The 12,378-nt window shown below is 45.0% G+C and overlaps 1 protein-coding gene across 3 annotated transcripts in view; it reads right to left on the bottom strand.

Annotated features, from left to right (window-relative positions):
* The window catches only part of ATXN10 (ataxin 10), a 164,693-nt gene that overhangs the window by 19,386 nt on the left and 132,929 nt on the right, over nt 1–12,378 (bottom strand). For 2 of the 3 annotated variants that reach the window (XM_034644421.1, XM_019803351.2), the window contains exon 10: nt 11,600–11,663. In XM_034644421.1, the coding sequence (XP_034500312.1) occupies nt 11,600–11,663 (64 nt within the window). Of the gene's footprint in view, nt 1–11,599; nt 11,664–12,378 lie in introns of those variants that run through there. The other variant, XR_004621014.1, reaches the window with a different exon arrangement.

The following is a 12,378-nucleotide window of genomic DNA, read 5'->3' as shown; positions in this document are numbered from 1 at the left end:
ACTGGCTGCCCAGGCCACTGCTTCCGGTGGCGCGGAGGTGGCCCTCTCCGGTCCCTGCCCAGGGTGAGTGCGTGCAAGGGGGAGGGGGCTGCCTGCAGGGAACATGGTCCACACCGGGCACCCCACCACGGGGAAGGACGGACCCCCACTTTCGAACTTCAGTGAGGATAAACCTCAAGCCATCTCGCTCTTAGTTCAAGTCGACGAGACGCAGCGACCCTGACGCACCCTGGCCCCACGACAGGGGCAGCGTGGAGCAAACCAGGCTCAGCACGATAAATGCGAGCACAGGCAGGTGGAACTGCGGCGCTGCTGCTCGGCCTGCCCAACGCAGAACCCGTGTGCTGAGGATAGCTGTCATTTCTAGCCTCTGATTTTAGAGACGGAAGGAAACTAGAAGCACATAACTAGAAGCTAAGTAGACACAATCTGAAGGAGGACAACTTCATGCGTTTGAGTCTCATTTTAAAATGGTCTATTTGCCAAAACACCTGAACGAGGAAATGGCGCCCTTCTGTGAAAGCCTCATTCACAACAGTGCAGGGGCTCCTCCAGCCATCAGCTCCAGGCCCTGGGGAACTTTTTGCTAGAATACCATAGAAGCCACATAAACAGGACTTCTTCCCTCTTTCACTTTGAAAGGTTCCATTTAGATGCATCTGTGTGTGTGTGTGTGCGTGCGTGTTGGGGGGCACTCGTGGCGGCATGTTACACTCTCAGCAGCCTGGGAGCGGCACCAGCACCTTGTTCGATCTCAGCCCCGGGCTTGGCTCACTCCCGGGGCCCCGGGGAGGCCTCCGCTAACCTGCGAGCCTGTGTGTGCACTTGTTGGCTTTGCTTGGGGAGAAATATTTGGTTTGCTCATCTTCAAACGCACTAGGTGAGGGGTAAGAGAATCAATGAGAGGCTTTAAAAAAACAAATTAAATTACTGGGAAGCCAAACCAAAAGTTTACTTTTTTAAACTAAAATAGCATGAAGAGTTTTTCTAGTGTTTGTCAGCTCAACGACGGAACAAACAGTCACTGAAGATTCATCAGCTACTTAATACCGGGGACTCGGAAATAAATGGCACACAGCTCTTTCCCTCCAGAGGAAGGGCGAGATTACCTAGCCGTTCGCTGCTCTGGTCTCAGGGCAGACACGCATCATTTTGTGAAAACGGTATAGGCACTTCTTCGGTGTGGAAATGCACAGACACCATTTACAAACATCAGCAAATCCAGCTACTTGTGCCATCCTGAAGTGTTTCAGACATTTCCCCGAATGACCTCCCTCTGGCTGCTGCTTGGCAGGTCCAGTCACAAGCTGGATTCCCCATTAAGAATGTACAGAATGGAACGTATTTCCCTATTTATTCTAAAATTCTTGCATTCCCCCGGATGTGGCACTTAAAGCCTAGGATTTCCAAAATGCACATAGTAGAGACTCCACGCAATCCCGTCAGAAAGACACGTGGGTCACACAGGTCCTATGTATATAATTTAGAAGCCCTTGCTCATGTAATAGCCATTTAAAATACTCCAGAAAAAAAATGTGCATCAGAACACGCTTTGGTAACACTCTCTCGGGTCCCTGGGGTCCAACGTGGGGTGTGCACTCAGGAGGCAGAAGCAAGAGGACACGGAGCCCACCCAGGAGAAGTTTTTCTAGAGGGAAAGAGTTCACACAGTTGTTTCATCCACTCTACTACTGATGAGTGTGGGGCCGTCATAAATCATGCAACTCTAAACACTCTCGCATGTCTTCTGATGGACGCACACGCGTGCAGTTCTCTCGGGGATGTGCTGGGAGCGGGCCCGCTGGCTCACGGGGCAGGTGGCCACGAAGTTTTCCACAGGTCTGATTCCAATTTCCATCCTCACCAGCAATGGATTAAAGTTCTGCTTGCTTTGTATCTCGCCATCACTCAATATTGTCAGCCCTTTTCATTAGCCATTCTGGTGGATTTCTCATCATGGGTTAAACTCACATCTCCCTGACGACTGGAGATGTCGAGCTCATTCTTGTGGGTTTACTGGCCATTTGGATTTCCTCTTTCCCGAAATGCCATGAGTCCTCTGAACACTTGTAAAACCTGAATTACCCTGTGAAGAAGCCCTTCACATACTATGGACAGGAGTCCTCTGGGAGATATCCGTAACACAAATCTCTTTTTAACGTCTTTCTCTTATAGTACGTGGCTCTGGGTTACGATTTTTACGTCTTGTTTTAGATATCTTTGCCTACCCCAATCTAATCACCACTCTGCTCTCCTATGATTACCTCTGGGAACTCCTGTTTTATCTTTCACGCGGAGATCTGACTCATCCGGAGTTAACGTGTGTGAACAGCGTGAGGTGGGTAGTTGGTTATTTTTTCCCGTACGGATACTGAATTAGTCTAGCTCCATTTATGGAAAAGACCATCCTTTTCTTGATGAGCTGTGGTGGGGCCTCTGTTTCTGGATTCCCTACTCTGTTCTGTGATCAGACTTTTACTATCAAGACTATTTGAGTCCTACCACTGATTAACAGTGCAATCGTAGATGAAAATTCACCTTTCTCATAGGAATTAACAGGTATAATAGGGTATTTGTACGAGAACATCTATTTGTTGAAAAACTATACGCTGGGCACTTCACAAACATGACAGCCCTGTGGGGGTCGGGCCCATTTTATAAGCAAAGAAGCTAAAACTCAGAGAGGGTAAATGAAGTGCTTGCAAGGTAACCAGGGGCAGAACCTGGGTGTGTCCGGCCCCGGGACCACTGCACTCCTGTCACCATGCCACGCTTCCTCAACAAAGGGTCACTGGGGGAAACACTGTCCACTTATCATTCCCGTAAACTGTTGCATTTCTGTATGCAAGTATACTTCACAAATGAGAGGTCTCCATACTGAAAATTGAAAAAAAAAAAAAAAGGAGAAGAGAGAAAGGAGGGGAAAAAAGAGTGAAAAAAACAAGAAAAAAATCCTGTTTGGACTCTCATTCTGTGCCTGTCCCCTCCCCCTCCAATAAAAACAAAACAAAAAACCCACATCAAGGGCAGCTGATGAAAACACAGATCAAAAAAGAATGAAAGAAAAACATTTCAAATAAAGCTCAGTGGTTTCTATTTGGAAACAACACCACAAAATCCCACTTGCCACAATGATCGGACAAATAAGAAATTGAGTCTGTGGCAGCGGAGCTGGGATTTTCCGATGGCATGTGCTACCATGTCATTACTGTGGGTGACCCACAAGCGAGCGGGCGAGTGAACAGCTGGGCCCTGGCTGGGCTTGTGCCCCTGGAGCAGCAGCAGCGAGCGGAGGGGCGTCCTTCCCCACTACACACCCCTTTGACATGTCTTTTCCCTGAACCTGGAAATCCCCGCTGGTCTCCAAGAAATGGAGCCTCGTTCCTAGGTTCCTAGGCTGTGGGGGTGGGGTTCAGCCCTGGTTTGCTCTGACAGGACAGCCAGCCTGAAGTTCCTAATGCCCAAGGGTGGCCAAGAATGGCAGACGTCTCATAGGGTCCCAACCACGATTTCCTCTGGGGAATGAGGCCTGTACCCCACAGGTGTCACACGCCCTTGTCCCTACCCCATGGAGGACAGTTACACACGTGGGCATGCGCAGCTGACCCAGAGTGATCGGACTGTGGGGGGATTTTATTAACTGATAGTTCACATCAGCATGATTCCTGGTCTAAACACACCCCAAAAGATCTATTGCCTTTTGACACAAAATGCTGAAATCAAAGTTCAATAAAAACTTGGCTGGTATTAGTTAGAAGAAGGAGTGCAATCAAACAAATCTGAAATAGTATCACTGCCGAAGCAAACTTACTTAATTGACAAAGAATCACAGAACCAATGGGAGAGGTTTCTCTCGTGCTTCGAACCACCCCTGCTCCCGCCAATAAACCACACACGCCCTCACCGGGCTGCTCTCTGTTCACTGTTTTACTCACCCATCTACCCACCCAGGAAGTACTTACTGGATGCTTACTACGTGCCGGACAGTGGCATGTTACACTGAGGTGAAAAACAGAAAAATGGTCCCTGCCCTCACAGAACTTGGCCCAGAGGGTAACTGAGATGTAAACGCACAAGAATTTAATGACAGACTGTGAGAAGCTGACAAAACAGGTTCTAGGAGGGGTGACCTGACCTCGCGGGGCTCCAGGAACACTTGGCTGAGGAAGGGACCAGCGACGGAGCTGGGCAGGCAGCGCAAAGAGGACTGGAACTGAAATGGAGAGGGTAGTTTAGGGGAGAGGTTAGTGGGTGGGACTGCCTGAGGTGACAATTAGGCACATTTGAGAAACAAAAAGGAAAGCGTGTCTAGGGGATGCTGCAGAAGGGAAGAACAGCTCTGGATAAAAATGGGAGGCAGGCAGGGCCATACAGGGCCTTTCAGGATTGCTGGAGACTCTGGGTTACTCTCAGCACAATGGGCAGTCCTGGACATTCTGTAAAGGGGGCACGTTTGTGAGAGAGGGTGTGGGGGCAGGGAGAGTCAAGGGACAGAGAGGAAGGATCCTGTTTTGGTTTTAAAAGATCATACTGAATGGATGGGGAATCCTTACCTCCTGAACACCCTAGGGGAAGGAGGGGACTAGGAGTTGGGAAGCCACCACTGATGCAGGCCAGGGTGACGAGAGTGTGCACGGGGTGGTGCGAAGGAGACAGAGGGAAGTGGATGGACCTGGGACATGTTCTAGAGAGAAAATCAGTAAGACGTGGTAACACTTTAGAGGCAGGAGAATAAGAAACAGCATCAGGAGCGGCTCCCAGATTTCTGACCCGAGCACCTGGACGGATGGAGATACTTCCCCAATCACTGAGAAAGAAAGGAGATGGTTTTATGGGGATATTAATAGTTCAGTTTTGGACATGCTAGGTTTGGAGTATGGGTAAGACATGCAAGCAAACGTTATGCGGGGTGTTAGCAATTTGTCTGAGGCTCAGAAGAGAGATTTGTCTGGGACTGAGTTTGGGAGCCACAGGAGAAGAGATCTTTAAAGCCACAAGAATACCCAGAATGCAACTCCATGTCACCATCTCCACGGTAATCAGACTGGCCCAAGCCACTGTCACCTCTTGCCTGACTGTAACAGCCTCCCTAGAGGATTCCCTGTCATTCTGTGGGCCCAGAGAGTGTCTGGCACATAAAAAGTATTCAATAAACATGGAATGAATTTCAAGAATAAGTGGGTAGGATTCCTTAGGGAGAAGATGCAGAGTGAGGCAAGCACTCCTAAGCCCTGCAGTGTCCAGGAGTGCTCCAACATTTAAGAGTTGTGCAGAAGAGGAAGTAACAAAGGAGTCAGAGAAGAAGGATCCAGAAAGACAAAGAAAACCACAGAAGGTACTACCATGAAAGCCAAGAAAGAAGCAGTATGTTAAGGAGGAAGTGATTAATTCTTTTGAACTGAGTTTTTTTTTTAATAATAATTTTTTATTATGTTCTGTTAGTCACCATACAGTATATCCTTAGTTTTTGATGCAATGTTCCATGATTCATTATTTGCGTATAACACCCAGTGCACCATGCAATACGTGCCCTCCTTAATACCCATCACCGGCCTATACCAAACCCCCACCCTCCCCTCTGAAGCCCTCAGTTTGTTTCCCAGAGTCCATAGTCTCTCATGGTTCATTCCCTCTTCTGCTTACCCTCCCTTCATTCTTCCCTTCCTTCTCCTACCGATCTTCCTGCTGTTTCATAGCAGGAAGTGAAACCATATAATTGTCTTTCTCTGATTGACTTATTTCACTTAGCATAATCTCCTCCAGCACCGTCCTTTGCTGCAATTGTTGGGTAATCATTCTTTCTGATGGCTGAGTAATATTCCATTGTATATATGGACCACATCTCCTTAACCCAGTCATCTGTTGAAGGGCATCTTGGCTCCTTCCACAATTTAGCTATTGAACTTAGTTTTAACACGATGAGAACAACAAAGTGCCACTGATTCTGGCAACACAGTAAAGACTGGTGACAGTAAGCAAATGATGAAGCTTATGAGCCCCTTCACCTACCTACATGCCCTTCTGAAGACCCACTGGACTTTTTAAAGACACAAACCCTCAAGCACAAAAAAAAATTCAGACACTAAAAGACAGACAGAAAAGAAGTAACAGGGCCACGGCTTATGGCTGTGTAACTTAACAAACCCAAGAAAGCTGACCCTAAGCTGGCAATGAGAGAAACCATCTGCCCTGCAGAATCCCCCAAAGCTTAGATGTTGCTGCCCACATATAACTCTATAATGGGAGGTAAAGGTGGAAATGAAAACAGAAGGCCTGTTTGCAAAGTTAAAATGTAGGTGTACCTCTAGACCCCCTTTCTCTACCTCAACAGAAGACTGGAAGATTCATTAATTCAATGACAAGGATAAAACAGAGAAACTCTGGCATGGACGATACCAGATACCACGCTGGAAATAATGGAATGGAGTGAAAGTACACACATTAAAATGTAGCGATCCTGCAGCTTTCCCAATAAAGTGGTGGTCTCAGGCATACATTTTCAAACAAACTCAACTACCTCCTCACCGATGGCCCCACTTTACAAGGAGTAAAAGGCAGGGAAAGTAGTAAATATGCGGATAGATATGAACACTGAAATTATGAGGTTTGAAAACAGAATTAAAGTGTCTAACAACAACAGTATGTAAGCTGGGGGCCATTAATGGTCCTGGGAAAGGGATAAAATTTGAGAAACATAAGACTTTCCTTAGTTAATGATGCATGTTGTAATTTTCCCAGGTATTAACAGAACAGAAAAAAGGATAAAGAACATCTAAACTAGAAAAAGATAAAAATTAAACTATACAAAATAATCAATCTAAAAGAAAGCAAGAAAGAGAGAAAAAGAAAATAAAATAGGAAGGACAAGTAGAGAGGCTTCAATATAAATAGATCAGTAATTATATTAAATATAAATGGCTACATGCAACAGCTAAAGGGCAGAGATTATCAAACTAGATTAAAGAAAAAACCCAACTACATGCTGTTTATGAGAAACAACGCTGATACAGAGAAGTTGAAAATAAAAGGGCTGAAAATATTATACCATGTAAATACCAACCGAGAGCTGGTTAGAGGAGCTATATTGATATCAGGTAAGAAGTTTTTTTAAAGATAAAGAGGTTCGATTTATAACGACAGGAACATATCTCAATGCCTACCATACACCTTTATCTAATAACACTGCCTCAAAACATATAAAGGAAAAATTTATGTAACTAAGAGGGAAACAGACAAATCTATAATCACAGACTGATATTTTAAAACTCTCTGGGGGCTCCTGGGTGGCTCAGACGGTTAGGCATCTGCCTTCAGCCTAGGTCATTATGGGGCTCCTTGCTAAGCGGGGAGGCTGCTTCTCCCTCTCCCTGCTGCTCCCCCTGTTTGTGCTCTCTCTTGCTATCTCTCTCTCCCTGTCAAATAGATAAATAAAATCTTTAAAAAAAAATGAAACTCTCGGGGCGCCTGGATGGCTCAGTCGTTAAGCGTCTGCCTTCAGCTCAGGGCGTGATCCTGGTGTTCTGGGATCGAGCCCCACATCAGGCTCCTCTGCTGGGAGACTGCTTCTTCCTCTCCCGCTCCCCCTGCTTGTGCTCCCTCTCTCGCTGGCTGTCTCTCTCTCTGTCAAATACTCTCCCCACTACTGGTGAAATGTGCTTTTAAAGCACACATAGAACAGTTGCAAAAAAGGACCTTATACTGGGTCATGAAGCAAGTCTCAATAAATTTCATAGGAGGGAAAAGTATGTGCTCTTTAATCGTAACAAATATATGCTAGAAATCAATCTCCAAAAGAGAATTAGACAATTTCTATTCATATAGAAATTAAGAAATCTACCTCTACACAATCTAGGGGTAAAGAAACCATAATGGAAACTAGAAAACATTTTAAATGTATGGTAACAAAAAAACACATATCCAAATCTATGCAATGACGCTATAAAAATACATAGAAAAGGATAAAAGCTTAAAATTAAGAATCCTAATAAACGGACTGATACACCACATTCATGGATTGGAAGACAGTATTACTTAGATGTCAATTCTCATCAAATTGATTTTAGTCAATGCAGTTTCAATGAATAAGTCAACAGGCACAGATTTAAATCGTTTCTGTTGGTTAAACTGGTTTTTGTTGATTTCATGTGTGTACATACATGTTAAGTGAACATAAACACATAAGCACGAATGTGTGGAATTTGACAAGATGATTCTAAAACTTTTATGTGAAAATGCAAATGACCAAAAATAGCCACATAACATACTCTTAAAAAAGACAAGTTGGAAGGATTTACTCGACTAATATAGAGGCACGTTATAAAGTGACAGTGCTTAAAGAATATGATATTGGTGTAGGAATAGACAGAGAGATCAATGGAAGAAACAGAGTCCAAATACAAACCCACACATATTTAGATACTTATGATAAAGATGGCACTACAGCTAACCATGCATGTTCTTTTCAATAACTGGGCTGGGACAATTGTGTGTCCACATAGAAAAATATAAAAACAGACCCCTAATTCACACCATACACAAAAATCAACTCTAAGTGAATTACAGACCTAAATATAGAAGGTAAAACTATCAAGTGTTCAGAAGATAATACAGATTATCATCATGACCTCATGGTTGGAAAATACTTCTATAACAAAATACATAACCAAAGACCTAACCATAAAGGAAAAGTGATACATTTGACTAAAAGTTAAGAACTTCTGTTAATCAAAATAAACTATAAAGAGAATGACAAGTCACAGAATGGGAGAAAGAAAACATTAGCAAACATGTAGTTGACCAAGAACTTCTATTTAGAATATAGAAAGATCTATTACAAATAAATTATAGAGAGAAAACCCAATGAAAACATGGGTAAAAGGTTTGCTCCAGCACATCGTATGTACACACACACATACACACACAAAATCCAAATGGCAAATAAACATGTTGGAAGATGCTCAGTCTTGTTAGTCATACAGGGAATAGTAAATGAGATCTGTAGTCTTTCCTATGGTGGCATGAGGGAGGAGTGCAGGTGGCATACAAGAATAAATCCTCATGTCATAAATAAATTTATCAGAATCTCATATATATATATCAAGAAACAGCAAGCAGCAAAGTGTATTACTGAGACGTACAAAAGCAACTGCTAGAAAAGCGAGCTAAGAGTGAACTGCGAAGTGTGGAGAGTGGAGCTAGAGACCTCATTCCCTCATTCAATACCTTTTGGCATTTGAAAGAAAGCTGTATTATTTTGATGACCAGAAAATATAAGAAAGGAAAAAACCTAAGAATGGGTGGGGGAGAGTGAAAGGGAGGTAAGGAGGCAAAGTCAGGGTAGTTAGAGAATTCTCTGGCAAACTTGCCTGTGAGAGAGGGCAGAGGAACAGCGTGGAAGGCACCCTGGTGCAGTTTCACCTGTAATCTCGATCATGTCCCTTTTGCCCCGGTTACTAGGAAGGCCAGCTTCTAACCGACGGCTCACATCTACAGACTGATTCCCTAGGCTCTAGTGCATCTTCATTTCTGACCATTCCAACCATCATTTTCCCTTTGCTCCAAGATTTTAGTATGTTATCTCCTATCTCATTATGCCTATTTTATAGGCCTTTACAATGTGGTAGGCTTTAATAAAAAAAAAAAAAAACTCCAAAGAATAAATGAATCTGCATAATACTAAACTATATAATATTTTAACTTCTCCTGAGAATTTAAAGAATATTCTGGGATCTTGCAATTCTTCATTAATTATCATTGTAAAAGCTAGTTATCTATCCAGATTATTCATATACATGTTGCATGATTTCTCTGCTACATGAACAGGTTACTGGGTTTCCCTGGATGTGTTCTGTCCCCTCCCTGTGACTCACGAGGATGCAGGACAGGAAAGCGGCTAAGAACCAGGCACACACCACGCTTACATTCTGGGTCTGATGTGCAGGACGAGCCCGAGACTCTCTCGGTGCACATCCTCATCTACAAGATGGGGGCGACGGGGACGACAGTACCAGCTTCGTGAAGCTGGCAGGATCACATAAGGTGATGTGTAGAAACACACAGTATGGATTCAGGGAATGGAAAGAAGGAGGGAATGAACAGATCAATACCTGGTGAGCAGGAAGCCAGAGACTCTGTAAGCATGAACCACAGGCAGCGTCCCTGTGCAGCCACAAGGTGCTGTGTGCAAGAGCCTGTCAGAGCCAAAGACTAGGGATCAAAAGCTTTGTTCACTAGCAGGTCAATTCAGGGAACACGGAACTCTGCGTGAATTTCTTTTTTCATAATAAATCATCTTGTTCATCAGGAAGCGCACCAACTGCGACAGCGCCCAAGTGTCCCTGCACTGCTTTACTGTGACCCAAAGCTTTCTTTTTCCCTTTTTCTTTTTCCTTTCTTTTTTGGGGGCTAAAACAAATTTCAAAGCTCTGTAAGGCGCAGAGCCTGTCATGCCTGATTATAATGCAATGCACTGAGCCAATTCTGCTCCACCTCCAAGAAGAGTCTTCTGAGGCTGTTTGTCTTTTCCTGACTGAGCTTATAAACTGTTGTGCTCTTGAAAAGCAGCGATTTTTTTCTATTGCTAATCAGACCAATGATAGTATCTTTAGCACAATAATGAGCACGACTCCATCTAAGTACTTTAAATACGTGATTTTCATCAGCTCCTTTTCTCTTCACGGAAACCACGGTGGGGGTGTTCATTAAATGCCCCACCTCCCCCATCTTCTCAGTCCTAGGCTGGGCTGCTCACTGTCTCTCCGGGGGTTACACTCTCCATGTCCTTATTCACCCCCCTCCCCAAATACGTGCAACAGACACAAAGGCACACAGAGGCCACAGTGAGCGACGGGACTGCGTCCGGCTCTCACCAGGGAAGTCTTGAACTTACACAGAATACCTCTCACACCTAGACAGGCTGAGCTCCTCGTCGCTGTTCTAGATCAGTCTCCTACAGTGCCACCAGGGTGACGCGGCGTGGAAGAAGCCGGTTCCCTGGACACCCTCCAGCAAGGGTGGTGACCCAGGCAACGGCAAGAACTGGAGCTCCCGACATCAGTAACAGCGTCACAGGACAGAACCCGTCCAAAATGGGTCCTTGGTGCCACTGAAATGTTTCTCCCCATGCCTGGGGCCTCTGAGCGCCCCTTGTGTCTCTCTGTCACTAAACCATGGCTAAGATGCTTCTTCCCAAAGCACTGGCTACGGAGACTGTCTAGAGCAAAACCAAAACCAAAACCAAAACCAGAACCAAAACACAAAACAAAAACCCCCAATTCTTCACATTTACGAACATACACGTTTTGGAAAGGGGACATCGGCGCCCTGCCACACACACGGGGATCATGGATGAACACTCTCTCCCCTCGAGTTTTAAAGCACTTTTGAGGAGAAGGCTGGTTTAGAATGTCCCCCCCACCTTGAACACCACATAGACTGCAAGAGTGACATTCCAGCACCCTAACTTTGAGAAAGTGGCTTAGTTCTGAGGAACAAGCACACAAGAAAGCCAGCGGCCACACACGCAGGGAGCCCCAGGAAAGGGAATTGTGCTGAGCCCTGTGCCTGGGGACGGACACCCACGACTGCCATGCAAGGATACAGGGGTTACTGTCGTCGATGCTGCAGCTGTCCAGGATCAAGGGAATGCCGTCCAGCTCATTGACCTGCAGAGAAAGGAAAAGGCAAATTTATACACTGAAAAAAGCCTGGGTCACATTGGAGGTTACAGAGCATTTTTTTTTCCTTTCTGTTTCCTTACTCGTTGCTACAGCATAATAGCATTCTCCTGTATTTCCAGCCCGTCCTATCAGCCACAACAGAGTCCTAAACACGACCCTTGACATCGAGGCAGACAGATGCAGGAGGTGTAGACGTTAGGCCTGCCCTAATGGATTCAGACGATGATGAGATGTCAGTTAACAGGCGACCCTCCTGCTACAGCCCGGTCCCCTGGACCTCCCCCCACCCCAGCCTCTGACGCCTCAGCCCAACGCCCATCTTCAGCACCTCTGAGCCTTCCCGTGTGCTCACGGTCTTCCTGCTTCCACTAAGTTACACGACACTGTACATACGTTATTTCTCCTTTACCCAGGCTGCTCTTTATCATACCATTCCTGCTTTATGACGTGTTGGTGTTATTTTAGTTTTTATGTGTTATTTGGTAGGATTTGGTAGGTTATTTTCTGGGACTGAAAATGCTCAAAAATTTTTCCATGTAAATTAAGGGTAACTGTTTCTTTGCTTTCTGCCCTCCTGGCCCATGAGGCTTCAGAGGAACGCTCTGCTTTTGATCATCGGGGGAAACCTGTATCCGAAACACCTACACCAACCCAGACATATTTAAAAACAGACACATAAACAAAAAGGGATACATTACCA

This window comes from Ailuropoda melanoleuca, chromosome 15, assembly GCF_002007445.2.
Source record: "Ailuropoda melanoleuca isolate Jingjing chromosome 15, ASM200744v2, whole genome shotgun sequence".
Taxonomy (NCBI): domain Eukaryota; kingdom Metazoa; phylum Chordata; class Mammalia; order Carnivora; family Ursidae; genus Ailuropoda; species Ailuropoda melanoleuca.
Note: the sequence above shows the minus strand (reverse complement) of the source record. Positions and strands in the feature narration are given on the sequence as shown.